This window comes from Chiroxiphia lanceolata, chromosome 3 (assembly GCF_009829145.1).
Source record: "Chiroxiphia lanceolata isolate bChiLan1 chromosome 3, bChiLan1.pri, whole genome shotgun sequence".
In the NCBI taxonomy this organism is placed as follows: domain Eukaryota; kingdom Metazoa; phylum Chordata; class Aves; order Passeriformes; family Pipridae; genus Chiroxiphia; species Chiroxiphia lanceolata.
The window spans coordinates 83,782,332-83,802,201 of NC_045639.1; the positions used below are offsets into that span (position 1 = coordinate 83,782,332).

Below are 19,870 nucleotides of genomic sequence, written 5' to 3' on the forward strand. Positions count from 1 at the left end.
TATGACTCAGGGTGGGGATTAATTTCTTTAGAGATTTGGGAGGAAAGGTGTAAATGTAGCCCAGTTTCAGCCAGGAGTACCAAAGGTTTTGTGCATCAAATATCTTGCTGTTTTACAGGGGCCAGAGGAATAGGATAAGCAGTTGTGAACTGCACTTACAGAATTAATTGTAACCTTAATTTTAGGGGATAGAACTACTATAAGAATAAAGTAAAAAACAACAAAAAACTCAAGAAAGCATAAAAATTTTATTAAGAAAATGTATAGGATTTGAAAGTTTCTAGAGCAACTTGTTTCTTCTGTTTTCTTTTCCCTTTATCTCAAACACAGCAAACACTCTAGAAGATGCATAAGCAGTAGCACTCTGGATTCTTTCCTGCAGAGTCAGTGAATCAGTAGAGCGTGGCAGGTAACTGTCTATGTGGCCTCCCCATTCTTTTGTTTCTTCTTCTTTTATCAGTAAAGGTTTTCCCAGTGACTGGCCAAACAATCGACAGACTTCCTGAGCTTTCCGCTGTGTGTTTCCAACAGCAGCAACACATACTTGACGGCTGAGAGACAGAAGCAGCAGCACAATAACAAGCAGGGCCCACTGATGTACAAGTGTTCCTGCCAAGCCTTTTGTGCAACAGCATAGATGTTAAGGCACAGCACCTTCCCCTAGCTTCTGGGTCACAGCTTGGGCATTTGAGAGGAGAGTGTGGAGAAAATGTCAGCATCCTCATGAGTTCCAATCAAGCATTGCTAACACCTGTATGCTGCAGGCATCCCTGCTGTGTCATGCAAAGGAAAAGTTCATCCCTTGCTCCAAGCATTGCAGTGGCCCGGCTGCCAGGCATACTAGCACCTCTTTAACCTCACTGGCCTGATTCCCTGATCTCCTGTGTACATACCTCTGACATACACTTTTGACACCTCCACAACCATTAAGAGCAGCTAATTGAGCTTGCTTCTTGGACCAAGCATAATTATTTTTTTTAAAGAAGAAACTCCAACCAAGATTAAACTTCCTTCTGCCCCCCCAAGCCAGTGGGAGAAGCCAGACTTTGAGTAGTCAATGCCTAAAACATGTCAAGATCATGAGCTTCAGGGCAGCATATTTCGATGCTGAGGAAATGCCAGACCTGGTTCTTTCCAGAACATGTCAGCAGCTAAGAGTAATGGGAATTGGCAAGGGTACTTAGAATTATCAACCTCTGGTAAACTCTTCCACCTTCATGAATAAATACAAATCAAATCTACACGTGCTGATGGAACCAAAGCCAAATTCTGTTGACCTAGCATTCACAGAAGATTATACTTCCAGTGGAAATCAGTGGGAGAATATTTTTTATTACATTGTGCTTTTTCACCTAGCTCTATCTTCTGGGCTGAACAGCATTAATTTATAAGTTATACTTAAAACAAATGCTGAAATCTTTGAACGTAAATTTTAATAAGTGTGAAGGAAACTATTTATTCCCATTTCAAACAGCATAAGTTATGTACTTATGTTAACTGAGGCTGTAAAATTTGTGGCATGTGAGAGAACTTACCGAAGGGTGTCTATGGCTTCTGGTGTATGGTAGAAATGAGGTGGACTGATGGTAACAGCGGTTCCTAACTTTTCAGTGAGTTGATTGCAAACAGTCTGCATTTTTCCAAAATCACTGAATATAATACTGACCTGGGAGTGAACACAGACATCACATGAGTAACTTTTTCATTTTCCACTATCAATACTTGTATTTAAATCAGTATAAAGCCAGACATGTACAAGGTAACTAAACATACTAGTCCTGTATATAAATCCAAAATTTATTTACTTAAAAGACTTTTACATAGCTCCAGAGACTATTATTAGGTTTGCAACAAAAGAAGTTCATTAAATGGTTTAAAACTGAGGATTAAGAAATCCCTTTTTGTGAGGAAGTATGGCATTCTTGGTATGTAGACAATCTGAAGAATGAATGTGCTCTTTGGGGCACATGACTAAATGCATCCTGGTTTTTCCCTTTTTAGATTACTAGACGTTAATTATGAAGAACGGCAAGCAAAATGATGTGGAAAACAATGCACAGAAAGAAAAATTACATTTTAATTCCAAGCATTAGGTTCAAGAAACCTAAGATATGAGATTAAGCCTAGCCCAGTTCAGTGTAGAGGGGGCTCCAAATCCTGTGTTGTCTGAACAGACTCACTGCAGTGCCTACAGAGAACTAGGCACTTCAGTTCAGGGACTTGGATTAAAAACAAATTAAACACCTAGCTGTTGCTGGCTTTGGCAATAAGAAGCATTAAATGCAGATGCATCAGGAATTTAGGTGATTTCCCAAATGCTACAAAGCAGACATCACTATCAGCCCTGGATCCAGAGCCCTACAACCTTCCTTGTGGGAAGTGCTGGCCAGGCAGTGGCTTTCCAGGCAGGAGCCAGCCTTTCTCTGTGGCAGAGCACAGTTGCCAGGAGTGAAAGAGCACTCAGGAACCAGAAATTGAGGGTCCCAAACTTTTTTTAGAAGAACTAAAGCCTCATCTTCACTTCCCCGTATAGTGCTCTCCCCCCAAGTCAGGCTCCACTTCTCTCTTATCCCCGACTCCTTTCCTTTTGCATAGTAATACAGCTTCAATAGGCGGGGAAGCAAAAAACTGTAGTAAAGAAAATTCTACTGCCAAACCCTGTGACATACAATTGCCCTTGTGATTACTGCAGTCCTGTGAAGGAATATGGCACAAAAATCCAAGTTATGGCATGTCAGCTGCACTGCAGCAGCTTCCTGTGTGCATACCATAGATTCACCTTGTGGAAAATGAGACAATTCAAAGACAAAGAGTCTCTCAGTGAGAGAGAAGGGAGCTACTTCATATACAGGGTAAGATAAAAAGCAGTTATTGACAATTATCACAATGTAAATAATGTTCACATCTTGTTACCCTTGATAGCCTCTTGGTGTAGTACTTGCACCTCACCCTGCCTTGGATCCTTGCACTGGCTCCGTGGCTCTTCACACAGCTGAGCCAAAGCTGAGCTTAAGGCCTTAGCCACTGACCAGGATGAAGTGGCAGGGCACATCCATCTTCTGTGTTGGCAAAGCGTCAAGCCTATTATTCAAAATTGCACCAAATCTGCATCTTCACCTCAGCTGCACATCCTTTATCTGCAACTTGGGAGTTTGGAAGGTGCAATACCAATTTGAACAGAGACTGCAGACGAGGCTACACCTAGATTTCTTTCTTCAGTAGGAGTTCTTGCGGTACGTATAAAAAGCATATATTCCCTTATGATGTTTTGCCAGAAACATGTCATAGCTGCGTTTTGTGGAAATTTGAAAGTCTCACTATGAGGGGCTGTCATAGTGTTTTCCAGATTGCTATCAGCATTTCCAAGATTAGTTCACTCAAGGGAATGAAAAAAAAAGAATGATCAAACAAAAGAACGACGGGTCTTAAGCAGAGGATAAATTGCTCAGTCTGGGGCAGTTCTGGGTAGCCAGCAACTTAGAAAAGAAGCATTTATCAGATACTCTCAGGGGCAGAAAACAACTGAGCAATAGCTGAATTTTGCTGTTCCTGTGCCCCTAAAAATAATTTTTCATTTAGAGGTAGATCTGATAAGTTCCATTTACAGAGAATACTTAAAGATTAAAATGCAAAAAAGTGTTTCAACTTCATCAGTTATTACTGTGAGAAAGTAATATGAGAGTATGCAAAACTATTACAGATATTTCAAGGCTTAGAGAAGGCTGAAAAGGACAAGAAGTTATAGTTTATAAGGAGGCAAGTGTATCAAGAAATGTACAAAACCAACATAATCTTCATCCCATGAGAATGTCATGCAATAAACGAACTATTATGATTATGATATTATAGAGTTTTGTGATCTCATACACAACTTCATTCTTCTGCATATTTTCCTTTGTTATAGCATGAATTAAAATTTATCTCATTACAGTTGAAAGCCCATCTTGAGTTCTTCATTATACTTTAAAATGGCTATTTGCCTGAGAATTTCTTCAGTGTTCTAAAAACTCTTACAGCAGACAAATGGTAAAAAGAGTTTATAGAATGAACTAACACACGACTTTCAAGATTTTACATATAACACAGATATAATGGCAAACTCTTAACAGAGAAGTGAGTGGAAGTGAGTTTTAAATCCATTTATATTGCTAAAGTATGCAAACATGCTGGTCAATGGAACTGCACTGGTTTATGAAGCTGCACTAATGAAACAAGTATATACATAAAGGGAGAAGCAAGGAGAAACTAATCTCCGCATAAAGAGTGACCACACTGCTATCTAAGCATACAGGACAGCCAAAACAACACCACTGTGGCTGGATTCTTCAAGTTCTGACACCTGGGTCCTAGGCAACCACACAACTTTTGAACAGCAATTACAGCTGGTCCAAGCTGCTTACAAATGAACACTAAATCCAAGTAATTAGCTTTCCATATAGAATCTCTGTGTTTTTTTATAAAAACTAATAGCAGAAGACAGACAATTGGTTAAGTTACCACTTAAGACTGAAGTTGTAAGCCTAAGCTTGTCTGTAGCTTAAATAGTAATTCGATAGAGTTCTATTATTTTTTAAGTACAGGTCATCTAAAAAACATGATGATTTAAGCTCTCAAGATAGTGGGTGTCTACATGATGAAGTTAAACATGACACTGATTCACACCATTTAAGTATTTTAAGACTCATTTTAAAATCAAAATTTTGTTCTCCAAGCTTTTATTTCTGTATTTATTGCTGTTATTTAGATGAGAATATGCCTTTAAGCAAGCAAACTAAGGAGGCTGAACCTGTTTAAGAGGACTGTAAACCACAGTTCTATAAAACAGCTATCATTTTATTGCAGGCTTCCAGGTTTACTTAGTAAGAATCTGTAAATTTGCTAGGTAGTGATTAAAGTTTTATGCTCTAAAAAAATAAATTGCCTGAACACACATAATTTCCCTCAGTGAAGGTTTCAAGCGCAGCATTTATTTCTTCTATGGCAAGAATGTGCAAAAATGTACCTCCTTTAGCAGATACTGAAGTAAATGGCATTATTCCCATAATATCTGCCTTTCACAAATCACTTTTTACCTACAGAATTCCAAGCCAATTAGCTTTGCTTTACTTGGAGCAAGCTGATGGCAGAACTGTATAGAATAGACCAAAATCCAGGTGCTGTTCAACTGTGGCTTAAGCAGACCTAGATTAGGGCTGCCACACCACTGCTACTCCTATCCAGTCTTGTCTTCTCCTTTGCATTGCCCACCGTTCAAAGAGCCAAAATAATGAAAAAATAAAAGCTAATCTGAGGGGGAAAAAAAAGGGTTATTAACAGGGGCAGGTTTCTGAACTGACCAACACCTTGCAAGAAGCAGAGGGCAGGAAGGGCGATGGGTGAAGAAGAGTGCAGAACTGTTGGTTTGCTTACACTGCCACAGAACAACAACCAGAGAGCCCCAGAACCAACCATGCCCATCTGCAGCATCATGTAACATTTAAAAAGCACACATTCATCTGAGAAGAAAACCATTCTTTCTATATTACAGTAGCAGAAAACAAGTTCTGCACACAACATGAGACTGCAGATGAACTCTGCTACAAACTGCAGTCCTTCAATAGTTTTTTTTGGACTATACTGCCCTTATGTTCCTTGGTCTGAGGAAAGACAATCTGCAAATTTTCATCAGTCCTTGCTGCTCTTCTTATTCTTTTATTTTTATTTTTGGTTAGGTTGAATACATACCTCTGCTTCCATTTGGTAAGTATTTTCTACTCTACTAAAATCTTCTGTTACAGTCATATTTTCTTCCTAAAACAAAGTAGAGAGATATAATCTTAAAGACAGAAATTAAGCATCTGTTGGAACTGTATGTACATGGTGTCCTGTAAAAGCTATGTTTTGGCATATTACTTATGACTTTGCAACAGGAATTTGGAATTTTCCATGCAAACATGTTCACTTAAAAACTAGATGGATGTTAAAGATTTCTTGACATTATTTAAAGTAAATTATACAGTAGCTCTATAATGTAATTTTGCTGCTATTGACTTGAAGAGAACTTAAAAGTGGTTGCTAGGTAGAAGCTGTGTATATTAGTGTGCAACTGTAAATTCACCTGGTGCAAAAACTGGAAGCTTCAGTTGTTTTTAGGAAGTATGTGAGAAGTGCTTTTCAGACCCCTATTTTAAGATATTTTAACAGTAGCAGCTTGTAGCAAGGTAATGTGAATAATGACTGAACATGATGGTAACCCTTAAAAAAGGCTGTTCCACCAGTGATAATTCTGCATCAACAGCAGCTACATTAGTCAACATAATATCTGCCGAGAGCCCTAGCAAATCCTGTAAGACTTATAAACAAGATACTGAACTCACTGAGATACAGAATAACTCCAATTACATCTGAATATTTGACCAACTTGCTAGTGGTCTAACAATCACACTTCTTGCACTTAATTCACTCTTCAGTAAACAGTTTGGATGAACAATTTATTTAAAACTACTATAACATAACAGAAAGCACGGCTTACAGTGTAATTGTAAATGCAACTTTGCATTTAATATTCAGGAACCAGGGAAGCAGATACTAAGCCTTCCAATTACTGAAAAGTTTTACTTACTAAATTTATTCACATAGGAAATATTTGCCTTCAGCTTTGACATGTTTCAAAAGATGCTTTGAGTCAGAGTATTTCCTACAGAGGCTCAAATCTTCAAGTTTATCATGTTGTATGCAAGCATATGTTTATGTAAATGACATTAACCATGAAAAGCATTTTCCTTTAAAAATATTATATGGAAATTACACTCATAATTACCATTGCACAGCACCCTACGAGAAACAAATTTTGAAATGTCAATTTTATGATTGATTGGCAGTGCTCAAATTCAAGCACAACACTCCTATTTTTGGATAGTCTCTTCTAGTAAGGGCAAGGATCATGGACAGTTAGACACTAAAAACTGCTTTTCTCCTTTTACATGGCTGGCTGCAGTTTTCTAAAGAGTGATCAAGACAGTCCAGCACCAACAGCTCATTTAATTTACAAAATGGGGCAAATCTTACTATTTATGATAGAATCCCATTACAATTGACACGAAAGATTTTTTTTTCTAGAGCTCTCACATACAGAAATAACCACTCAGAAAACACACACTTCTACAACTTATATTTTACAGAAGTAACTACGCTGTAACACAACTTATAGTCAACAAAGAAAACAATGCATTTGTCTTCCCCCGTCCCCACTCCTTAATCCTTTCTAAAAAAAAAAAGATCTTTTTCCTGCTGAGCAGATTCAAGTCTTGGAATTTGCCCTCCCAAGGTTCCTGTGTATTCAAGGACAGTGCCATCCTGTGGCTCCAGGCGCTATTGCAAGATCAGTGCCATGGACTCAAAGATCATTTTGTAACATCTACTACAAAATTTCCCTCGCAAGCTAATTTTTATCCCATCAGTTTTGACTGTAGCAGTATGTGTTACTGAAGACAAATGGACGAAATAATTGCCGAAGTCATAAGAAGTTGGCCTTCTGTGATACATTGTTCCCATTTGGCACTGTGCTCAGACAAAGATATGAAACAGACAGGTAGGGGACGGCAGAATTTTAAACTGGAATAAAAATTTAGACTACATCAAAAGCTAAAGGTTTTCCATTCAGGATATTTTGACATCTAAAGGTTTTGGAACGGAGTGAGCAAAACTTCAAAATCTTTGCTTAACTGACAGTATGAATATGCATCCATAACTGTGACTCCTGAATAACAGTTTTGAAACATGAAGAATATTGCACATATATCCAAGGATATATCCCAGTACAGACAAACTCTAACCCAGAGCCCACTGGATATAGTTTGTGAGCTGGTTTGTTTGTTTTGTTAAATAACACTATGACAAGTACAACAAATATTATCACTGTTATTTTTAAACGAGATGGCCAATGCCAATTTTTAGATACAGTGATTAAAGAAAACAAGTCTCATCTCCACACCACTCCCCAAATAAATCATAGGTGGCAAATATAAAATCAGTTTGCTTCTAGAGAAAGAGAAAAAAATGTTATGTTTGAGCAGCTGGGCTGAGTAAGGGAGATTGGTCTCCCCATTGATTTTACTTTCCCTGCAGCCTTTGAAGCAGACTGCGCTCTGAAGTGCTGCATATACTTACAGCACACTATAAATAAATGCCACTATGTGAATCTATTTCTGATTAAAATCCTGTGTAAATGTATATGGAAATCAGGTGCTGCCCCCAGGCATCCTGGCAAGCTGTGAATGCAAGCTCCTGCTGCTGCAAAGGTTATGCACTTCTGATCTCACAGACCTCCTATGATAGCAACAACCAGGGTTAAGGAAATTGTTGTGTGGATTAATTAAAAATAAATATATAGCATAGCCAGCTGATTTCTAAAGAGGCCTTAGATAAGCTTGCAACAACTAGAACCATATGGAGATTGTGAAGAGAGATTAATTTTACAGTTGTCTAGAATGGTATTAGCTTCAAGTGAAGTTAGTAAATGCAGTTAAGAACAAATTGCCAGCAGTGAGAGCTGTTAGCAGAAAAGCTGCAAGGCAAATAAAAGCTCCAGCAGTGGAGTGATTTAAAATTGGATGGAACAAAGCACTAAAAATTATACCGTGGGGAACTCCTCTGAAAAAAAAATAACTTCATGTTGTTTTTCTCAGAGTTCCCTAGAGTTAACACTTTGCTAACACTGACAAACCCACAACTTCAGCAGCATTTCACAGTCTCTCAAGTAAGTGAAAAGAATATTTCCATTCTGCAATGCACGACATCTCAGAAACAGAAAAAGATTAGTGTGAAATTATTATAACTATAATAAGACACAGAATGCTCTCACATTGTAAAAGCAGCCCACTCTCCACCCAGGGCTATACCACCACTGCTTGCCTGCTCACATTACATTTCTGAACCTGACACTATATACCCAAATAAAACCATTTGTTTGTCCAGGTCATACTTCAGTTTGCAATTATTCCTCCTAGCCTGCAGTGGTGCGCGCAGCCCCTCTAAAGCACATTCACCCATTTAACGTCCTGTCTACTCCTCTCATGTACCAGTCACCACGTCTTGAATGCTCCACATGATGCCAATTCAGTCAGGCTCATGTCAGAACTGGAAGTCAGTTGTTCAGGTTCACTGTAGAGTAAATACTTGCCACTATCTTTTCTAATCTAGCCACACTTGGAAGAGCTATTTAATCACAGCCAGGATGAAAATATCCCATGATCTAATAGCTCACCATGGGAGTGTGTCCAAAGCTTATCGTAATCTGTGCTAATAAAAAAGAATGCATGTTGACTTGTTTTGTCTTCTCTTGCTCCTCTCAAAATCCACCAGACTTTACACTCCTTTTAACTCACTTAATAGAAACAGAAGGCATTTCACCTGTAATTCTCCCTGGGACAGACACACACCCAGCTACGCATTTGGGAAAAACACGTAGGGAGGATCACGTATCTATCCCAGAGCAGCCTCCATGTCTTCTTACCATCTAGTCCCAGAGCTGTAATGTAAGCTTTTCCTAAATCAGGAGTCAAGGGTCCTCTTTATTGCCTTCTGTATTCCTGAACGGACACTTTATTTAGGTACTGCGCCAGCATCACAGTTTTAAAAGAAAACAGTAAATCCTATTTTGTTGAGGAAAATAAAAGTTGGAGTAAACACTCATCTTCAAGCGCATGCAGCATCTGAAATGTGGGCATGCAACTTCAGGGTGGGCATATTGTTTAGGCCAAGTAACTCACTCTCTCACTTTGCATTTACTAACACTGAATTGCACGGTAACATCATGCAGGATCAGGAAACCCTTTTGCAATTTTTTTTACTCCATTGACTAATCTGGTGTTGATAGCAAACTCTGTCATCTCCTTTCTTCCACAGCTCATTTGTGAATACATTAAAAAGGCACAGACTTCCTGGGAAACTTCAACAGTAAATAACTTTCAGAAGCAACCACTTATTCCATCAAAGATCAGATTTGTTCTGTTTTTAAGAGCCCTAGGTGTGGAACATTGTTGTTTTATGAAATCCAAAAACATCATCAGCACAATTGTTAGGACAAATATTACCCTTATGGAGCATTTATCGTGTGGACAAAGCTTTAAAGGCAAAACTATGTATTTTCCATTGTTGTAAAATTACTTTCTGAGGCCAAAAAATTATTATGGTAAAGGAATCTTTTGAGTTCAGAAGGGGCTTCTGTCACTTCAGCTATCTTGATCACGTCCCATGTTTTTTTTCAAAACCACTCTACTTAAGTGGAAAAGGAGAAAGAGAGAGGAAAGAGCTCTCTGGGTATTTGTCGCTAAGCTATACGAATCACATAATTACCCTGACACACAAAGGTACAGTTAAAGTTATGTTGCTGTGAACCCCTTTAGTAGTTTCATCCACAAACACGAGAGGATGCAGCATTACATGAACAGATCACAGAATCAATTAGGTTGGAAAACACCTCTGATATCGCCGAGTCCAACTTATGACCGACCACCACCATGTCAACTAGACCATGGCACTGAGTGCCACGTCCAGTCTTTCCTTAAACACCTCCAGGGATGATGCCTCCAACACCATGAAACAGCCGAAGAAGGACGGTTTTCACGTGCAAAACATGCAGCCCGCTGGAGAGCCCGGGTAGCGAAAATCCGTTTTTTCCGCCGAGGCTGGCAAAGCTGCAACCTCCCAAAGACAGGCAGCCTTTCCCAGAAGTGCCCCCGCGGCTCCCGAGGCGGAGGGCCGAGAGCTCCAAACACCGTCCCTCCCCTGCTTTCCGCCAGCACCGGATCCCCAGCGGGCGCCTTTCCCTCGGGGCCGTCCTGGTGGGAAGGCACCGCATCCCGCCGGCTGCCGAGCGAGGCAGGGGAGGCCCCGAGGGTCGGAACTGCCCCTCCCGCTGCCCCCTTCGCCTTCCCCCGGGGGCACCCCCGCTGCTCACCGGGACGCCGCGCAGGCGGGCGCTGTGGGCGATGTACTCCAGCCGGCGGGACACGCTGCTCCGCGCCGCCCCGGCCGCCTCCTTGCGGCTGCCGAGCCGCAGCGACACCCGCGCCCGGTCCGGGCGGGCGCTCAGCTCCGCGCTGCCGCTGACATGCACCTCCCGCCCGGGCGGCACCGGAGGCCCAGCGCGGCCCAACGGGGCGGGGACCGGGACCGGGACCGGGGCCGGGGCCGCGTCGAGCTCGGCGAAGACACGGGCTGGGGGCGGTGCCGGCAGCGCCCTGGCCATGGCGGCGGCGGCCCTTCGCGGCACCATGGCAACCCTGGGGCGCCACGTCACCGCCGCCCACCACCGCCCCCGCGCGGCCGCCCGAGCCAGCGGCTCCCGCCGGGATCGGCACCGAGGCCGCGGGCACGGAATCACGGAACCGATTAGGTTGGAAAACACCGCTGAGGTTGTCGAGTGTAGCCTATGACCGAACATCACCGTGTCAGCTATTCCGTGGCACTGAGTGCTACGTCCGGTCTTTCCTTAAACACCTCCAAGGACGGTGTCTCCACCACCTCCATGGATAGGCCATTCCAATGTCTAATTGCCCTTTCTGTGAAGACATTCTTCCAAATGTCCAGCCTAAACCTCCTCTGGTGCAGCTTAAGATCATGTCCTCTCTTCTTGTCATTAGTTGCCTGAGAGGTCCCTCTGATGCTCGCCGAGGGGGTGCATGATCCGCTTGTCCTCCCAGTTCCTTTTCTGCTTTCCAGACAATCAGGCCCCAACTGACAAGTCAGTGTTATTCCTGCCCAGATGCAAGTTTTGGCGTTTCTCCTTGCTGAATTTCATGAGATGTCTCTCAGCTCAGTTCCCCAGTCAGTCTGAGAGACTATGAAATGAGTAACTCAGTGACCAGCTCTGTATGTCTGGTCTCATTTGTATGAGGATTTTTGGGAAGGACTGTGAATATGACATTACTGTTTACATTTGTGTTACATTGTGTTTTGGTTATCTGAAATCTGCAGTCTAGCACAGAGTTTGGAATGACACTGAATGTTTATACAAGGTCTTGAAGCCTTCAGAATTCCCATTGCAAAATGTTGGAAAGTCTGTGTTACATGATACAGATAAATATTGCTATACTCTCCTAGATAAAAACATGACATGTAAAGACATCGTGACCTGATTTTACAAATCAGATAAAGATTCCTTGGAGGTATCAGGGAAGGGAAATACTGAGGGAATTGAAGTCGTCTTTCTTCGCCCTCATTAATCCATTTGGTGCAGTGTGTGCTTCATGTACCATCATTAGGGAGCTTCTGTACAAACTTCCTTTCCCATCATTAATATCATATCTGCCTCAAGAGGTATCAGTGACTTCTTCACGCTTCATGACTTTTGGAGTCTTTTGCCTTTGAATTTGGTCTCCAGATTTGCTGAACACTTAAAGCTTCAGATGAAATGGATTGAACCTGTTAGGTATTCATTACCTCTGGAGATGACACTCCATGTTTTTCAGCAGGAACAACAAGAAGTAGAGAAAATTTTGAGTGTAACTGACTTTGATCAAAGTTATATGACAAGACAAGGAAGAAGCTTGTAACAGAATCCAGTAATATTGGTGCCTAGTCATTTAACATAAATCGAGAGCTTACATGAATGAATTCTGGGCACTGCTGACTTTCAGAAATGAAATACAAAATGGAAAATGAGTACAGAGGAAATTATAATTGTATATTCCTCAGAAATAAACAGGGAGTTTTCAAAATGCTTTTGAAAGTAGTCTGTCACAGGGGCACTTAATTTTTTTTTAATTCTTTGTTTAGCTCGGATGTTTGTAGAGGATTTACTTAAATATGTAACAGTATCAATAGACAACCTCTAACTATTGAATGGTGCTTATCAAGAAATCATCAATAAAGCTTTGAAAGAATTGCTGGATAATACAATGTAGCCAAATTGTTCACTCTCCATTTTTTTTTAATGTTCAAGACTATTCTGATTTAGCTGTTGATTAAAAGTGATTTGCCTTTTTATGAAAGACAGACTGTATCAAACAAAATCTGTTGGAGTGTTTACACTCATATGTAAATATGCAATGAAATCTCATAGGTGTTTTGCACTTTGTAATTCAATGCTGTTTGATCTTTAACTTTCTGTGTGTTAGCAGTGAAGTGGTACCTTGCTTATGACTTTTAGAAATGGAGCTGTATTTGTTTATTGAGGTAAGATTTTTGAGGTTTGGAATGTGTGTGATGAGGAAATCTCTCTTAAAAGCTGCTGCCAAATGCTTTTTTTGTGAAAGGACAATTTGCAGAATCGATGTTGACTGATGTCTTTCTGCTGTCATGTGTCTTGGATGGTGACTCAGTGTACTGCAAAACATTTAGTGAAGGAAGGCCCTGTGCCATACCTGTGTACTACCTGGTTATTCCTTACAAGGTTTTTACGCAAAAAAATTGGTCACTCACTTTTTACATGACATGGACAATCACTCTGTAGGGGTGAATAAGTATCCCCTGTAAGCCAGATTTGTTACCTTTTCAGAACCATATGAGACTCAAAATTGAGAAGGTTAGGTCCAGATTTCTGGAATTCCTTGGAGGACTAAATTCACTGTATATGTTACCACTTTCCCCTTCATATCCCTCCTCAGAAAAGGTTTTAGGTAGAAACCCTAACTCCATTCCCTATGAAAAGTTAAGCCTAGTATTAAAGACTTGGAATAGTGCTCAGACTATACTCAGTGGTGCAGTTTGGAGTGAAAACCTGTAGAGTGATAATACCAGTGTTAACTGCCCAATAATAATTTTCCTGTATGCTTTTTCTATATGTTTTTAGAGGCAGTTTCTCTGGCACAGCAGCGTGGTTGCTCCCTAGTACAAATGCTTGTTACAGCAGCTACCTGCCACTAGGGCACCTTGGTCAGGCAGCCTACTGACCAGTCCTCTATCTGCATCTGCCAGTGGGTGGAAGAGCTGGAACTGTGACTCCTGATATCATTTTTGGTTAGTGGAGAAGATTTCCCAAGGGTTTGAAGTAGTGCCATGTGACTTGGGAGCAAATAACTAAACACACAAAGTAGATCCCTTAGTAACTGAGATTTAAAGAAAGGATATATCAATAATTTTGCAGGAATGTCTAGTTTTAGAATGGCCACCATGATTGCAACAGCAACTGGGTTAGTGAAAATCTAAGTGATAGAGCAGGAGAAAAGCCAAATAACAGTACAAAGATCAGCCAAGAGAAAATGTTCACAGGAAAAGTTGCCTATAAAAATGCTTTTGAAGGGCTCTGGAGGCTTTTTATTAGTAAAAAATGGCAAAGTGCCAGAAAGAGAAAATGGAACACATGAGACTTGTAGAGACAGGAGGACAATGCATGGCAATGCCAGAAAAAGGGATTGCAGAAGAAGAGCTGTCAGAACAGATAATATCAGGTTGATAGTTCTAACAAGGTAGAGAGGTCTGTGATCTGAAAGCTGCACCTCAAGAGAACATTTGTGAGCATGCTTGGACTATGAATCTGGAGATCTGCAATGCTGCTATTAAGTGTAACAATAATTCAGATGTAAAGGTGACTGATTTCTAAAGAAACTTTTGAGCAGTTGTAAAGTAGCTATGAAATGGAGCAGATGGGCATTGTCATTAGTAACCCTGAGGGACTAACATTTTTAGGAAATTATGTAAAATAATGAATAATCAGAATCAGTTCCAAAACCTTGCAAGATACATAGAAAAAGACTTACTTGGGTGTTATTTCCTCTTTTTTTACCCCAAATGATAAATTTTATTTAAAAAAAAATATTTTCTCTGTGCTATGAAACTTTTTTTTTAACCTAAAATTCCCATGGACACTTTATGTGTACTTAGGGACATGTAGAATACTCTTGAGCCTCAGAAATCCATCAGATTTCCATTAGAGTATGTGTTTGCTTGCTATTGAAGTTAAGCTGTCAAGTTATTTTATTGTAGGTCTCTGTACTACGATGTCTATGGACCATGTTTGAAGTTGAATTCCCCTCTTAATAGTCTCTGTCCCCTATGATACATAAAAATGTATCATAGATATCATATTAGGCTGAGCCAGTTGGGATTGTTCAGCCTGGAGAAGAGAAGGCTCCAGTAGCAGCCTTACGGTACTTAAAGGGGGCCTAATGGAAAGATGGGGACGGATGTTTTAGCAGGGCCTGTAGTGATAGGACAAGAGATGGTGGATTTAAACTAAAGGAGAGTAGACTCAGACTAGACATAAGGAAAACATTTTTTGTGATGAGGGTGGTGAAACAATGGAACAGGTTTCCCAGAGAGATGGTTGATATCCCAGTTCCTGGAAACATTTAAGGTGGATTGGGTTTTGAGCAATCTGGTCTAGTGAAAGGTGTCCCTGCAGGAGGGTTGGACTAGATGGCCTTTAAAGGTCCCTTCCAACACAAACTATTATATGATTCTATGATACTACATTTTGTTTAAAAAGTTGAGTATTTTTTATTATATTTTGGTAAGAGCAGACTTCATATCTGCTAACTGTACTTCTCTACAGTTTTCAGGAGACCAGCGTTGTCAGTGAGAAATAGGTCGACCTTGATAATCCATGACACTTTTCTCTGTATTTACTCTTCCACTTTTTGTATGAATAATATCTTTATTTAACTAAGTTTAGATCTGTGGAGAAATGAAGTGTCAATATTTACAATGACCTTGAGTATGACTAATATCCCTATTTTACACTAGGGACCCTGGTTTGCACCTCAAATAGGGATATTAGAATTTTTATGTTTAAAAATACAGGCTACAGGGAGTTATACAAATACTAAGGAAAATAGGGAATTGCAAGATCAACCATATGGTTCTATTTATACCAATCTGGCACGTTTGGGGAGATTTCAAGGTTAGATTCTCCACTCTTTTTCCTGCAAGTATGTATCTAAAATTGTAACTGTTTAGATTTCACCACACTGTAGTGTGCCACAGAACAGAGCAGAGGGTTGCAACAGAGGCCAAATCATAGAATCATAGAATGGCCTGGGTTTGAAGGGACTTTAAAGATCATGTAATCCACCCCACTGCCATGAACAGGGACACCTTCCACTAGACCGATTTGCTCAGGGTCCCATCCAACCTGTCCTTGAACACTTCTTGGCATGGGACATCCCCAACTTCTCTGAGCAATCTGTTTCAGTACCTGAAGACCCTCACAGTAAAACATTTCTTCCTGATATCTAATCTAAACCTATTCTCAGTTTAAAGCCATTTCCCCCTTGTCCTATCATTACAGGTCCTTGTAAAAAATTCTTCTCCAGCTTTCCAGTATGCCCCTTTTAGGTACTAGAAGGCTGCTATAAGGTCTCACCAGAGCCTTGTCTTTTCCAGGCTGAACAATGCCAATTTTCTTAGTCTTTCCTTATAGGAGAGGTGTTCTATCCCTCTGATAATCTTTGTGATCCTCCTCTGGACTCTCTCCAACAGGTCTATGTCCTTCTTGTGCTGGGGACCCCAGAGCTGGATGCAGTACTCCAAACTGGAGAACATGACATCAATTCATACTTTTTTGGGGTAATATTTGTCTCTCAGGAAACTGAGCACTGAAGAAGATAATTTTGCTTTTAGATGGGAGGGTCCTACTGCATTAAATGACTCTGCTGTGGATGTATTATGAAGTGAAATATAGTAATTGCTACAGTGCTAGGGAAAGCCAAACAATTAAATACTTACATCTCTCATTTGATTGTACTGTCCTTGAAAGTGATCACTGAAGTGTGTTAAAAAGGAATTGTTGTAGCACATATAAAAAAATAAGTACAAATGTTAGTCATCTTGCAACATTGTGCTATGGGATTACAGTAGGTGGGAACGGTTGAAGTCAATGCATGTTACGAAAATGAAGTATGTGGCATAAAATGTAATTGCAGAAATTGCTATGAATTGGAAGGTTTGTTTACATTAACTGTATTGAGAAGATGAGCTCTATTTTAATTTTCATCAGTGCAGCAACAAGAGCAAAATTACAATTGAGTGGGAGAAGGGAATGGGAGAGGAATGAATCTGTTTGCTCTAATACCTCAGCCACACAATTGATTCATTTTTAGAGATTGCTGGGGAAATATCTCAGCTAGTAGAAAATTTGTTAGAGTTGATGGGGCCAGAAAAGGATAAAACCTGCTTTAACTTTTAGAGTTTAGGTTGAACTTCCATATTTTGCTAATAAGGTGACCATCAGTGTATCTTTACCCATAAACTGGAAATTTGATGTGGAATGGAAGAAAGAAAACACCCACAGAAGTCCAAAACTGTAATTGAGAGTGGTTTGTGAGAGGAAAAAAAGTGAAACTTTTAAAAAGTAAAGCAAGAAGCAGGACCCGGGAAACTACAGGTCTGTCAGTCTCACTTCAGTGTCTGGTAAAGTTATGGAAAAGATTATTTTGGGACGTATTGAGAAACACCTGAAAGACAATGTAGTCGTCGGTCACAGCCAGCACGGCTTCATGAGAGGAAAGTCCTGCTTATCAAACCTGATTTCCTTCTATGACAAGGTAACCTACCTAGTTGATCAAGGGAAGCCAGTTGATGTCATCTTTTTGGAGTTCAGTAAGGCTTTCCAAACTGTCCCTCACAGGATCCTTCTGGACAAACTGTCCAGCACACAGCTGGATAAACACATTTTGTGGTGGATGAACAATTGGCTCACGGGTTGAGCACAGAGGGTAATAGTGAGTGGGGTAAAATCAGAGTGGTGACTTGTCACTAGTGGGGTTCCACAGGGCTCCATCTTAGGCTCTGTGCTCTTCAACATCTTCATAAATGACCTAGATGCAGGACTGGAAGGGGTACTAAGCAAGTTTACACAAAACTGGGAGGAGCTGTTGACTCCCTTGAAGGCAGGGAGGCCCTGCGGAGAGACCTCAACAAATTAGAGGACTGGGCAATCACCAACCTGTTCAACAAGGGGAAGTGCCGAATTCTGCACGTGGGATGGGGCAACCCCTGATGTACATACAGACTGCGGAGTGAGATGCTGGAAAGCAGTGCCACAGAAAGGGCCCTGGGGGTCCTGGTCAATGACAAGTTGAATATGAGTCAGGAGTGCCCTGGCATCCAGGAGGGCCAACTGTGGGGGGCATCAGGCAAAGCATCACCAGCTGGTCGAGGGAGGGGATTGTCCCACTCTCCTCTGCACTGGTGCAGCCTCACCTTAAATATCGTGGCAGTTTTGGGCACCACAATATAAGAAGGATATTGAACTCTTAGAGAGCATCCAAAGGAGGGCAACAGAGATCATGAAGGGCCTTGAGGGGAAGCTGTATGAGGAGCGGCTGAGGTCACTTGGTCTGTTCAGCCTGGAGAAGAGGAGGCTGAGGGGAGACCTAATTGCAGTCTAGAACTTCCTCGTGAGGGGAAGAGGAGGGGCAGACACTGATCTCTTCTCTGTGGTTACCAGTGACAAGACCTGAGAGAATGGACTGAAGCTGTGTCAGGGGAGGTTTAGTTTGGATATTAGACAAAAGTTCTTCACCCAGAGGATGGTTGGGTACTGGAACAGGCTCCCCAGGGAAATGGTCACAACACCAAGTCTGTCAGAGTTCAAGAAACATTTGGATGATACTCTTGGGCACATGGTGTGACTGACTCTTGGGAATGGTCCTGTGCAGGGCTAAGGGTTAGACTCAATGATCCTTGTGGGTTCCTTCCAACTCACTTATTTTGATAATAATTTAATTTAATACCATTCTATCATTTAATGCCATTTAAATCAGCAATTTTTGTAATTTATTTTTGGTTGAATAATTACATTATGAATCTGTTTTCAACATTTATAAGGCATCTTTTTTTTGTGGAAGGAAAACTACAGTCCTTTCTTTGTTTACTTTGTAGTCCCTGCGCAGTACTGGAATGGGAAATGTGAAGTCAATCAGTGCAAATGAGAATCAAGCCACATGTCTGAAAAGCAATGAGCAACTGAAGAAATAGTTTTGAAGGGGAAAGTTTGTAATTAACCTCTCTAACACCATCCTCAGAGGTACTGGGGGTTCTTGGTTCTCATCAACTTCAAAGAGAATTCAGTGTTCAGTATTTTCTTGCAGAATTGGGGGTGCAGAAATGAGGGCCAGATGATAATAAGCTGATAGGATGACAAACACTTGTGAAAGGCAATGCTAAAAAAGCATTTCTTTCTCAATTTTTGGTATGTCATGGGTTGTGCAGTGACGAAAAATGGCATAAGATGGCAGTAGGAGATTGCAAAATATAGTGGTTTGGAGTGGCACATTCCAGTGAATTAACCCACTGGCTTGCAATAAGGATGATTGAATAACAAGTGATAAATAGGGGCTGCTGACCTCCATTAAGATGTTGGTTTCTAACTTTTTCTTTTGCATTTTTCTTTTCCTCAGAGGAAAATCTCCAGTATATTTGACATTTATACTTTCTTGTCTGAGTGTGGGAAAATGAAATAGTTTTCCATACTGCACTGCCATCTGTGTGGAAGCACTTGAAATTCACCACTCGTACATCTTTATCGGTGCTGTACGAAAAACACTCCAAACTTAGCGTCATATTAAATATGGTATCATGTGCTGATGAGAACAAAGTAGGTTGAAACAACCACATCTGTAATGCACATGCAGCTTTACAGCCTTTCTTGTGAAGCAATGTGAGCAAGAGGCTATTAAGTTTATCCTCTGCTGAACTCCAGTGTGGAGAACAGGTTACTGTGGGCCTAGACCTGTGCTGGCAGCTCTAGTCAAACCCTAGAAGGGTAGAAAGGGTGAGCCCTGTGGAAAGTTTTGTTAGGTGCTCTCATGACACCAAAGCTCTGGGGTCTTCTCATAACCTTCCAGTCCAGGGCTATGACCTGCAGGCACACAGCTGCCTTCTCTTGGCCAGAGAAATGAGTTTTGAATATGTAAGTAATTACTGCTTATGATAAATATATGAAAAA

At 40.9% G+C, this 19,870-nt stretch overlaps 1 protein-coding gene across 1 annotated transcript; it reads right to left on the reverse strand.

Annotated features, from left to right (window-relative positions):
- Window positions 1-229: 229 nt before the first annotated feature.
- On the reverse strand, window positions 230-11,268 carry IRAK1BP1 (interleukin 1 receptor associated kinase 1 binding protein 1). The gene is made up of 4 exons (XM_032681209.1): window positions 10,940-11,268; window positions 5,725-5,790; window positions 1,536-1,666; window positions 230-551 (listed from the first exon to the last, which is right to left on the reverse strand). The coding sequence occupies exons 1-4, from the start codon at window positions 11,255-11,257 to the stop codon at window positions 281-283; spliced, it is 786 nt and encodes a 261-aa protein (XP_032537100.1). The 5' UTR covers window positions 11,258-11,268; the 3' UTR covers window positions 230-280.
- Between the last annotated feature and the right edge of the window lie 8,602 nt (window positions 11,269-19,870).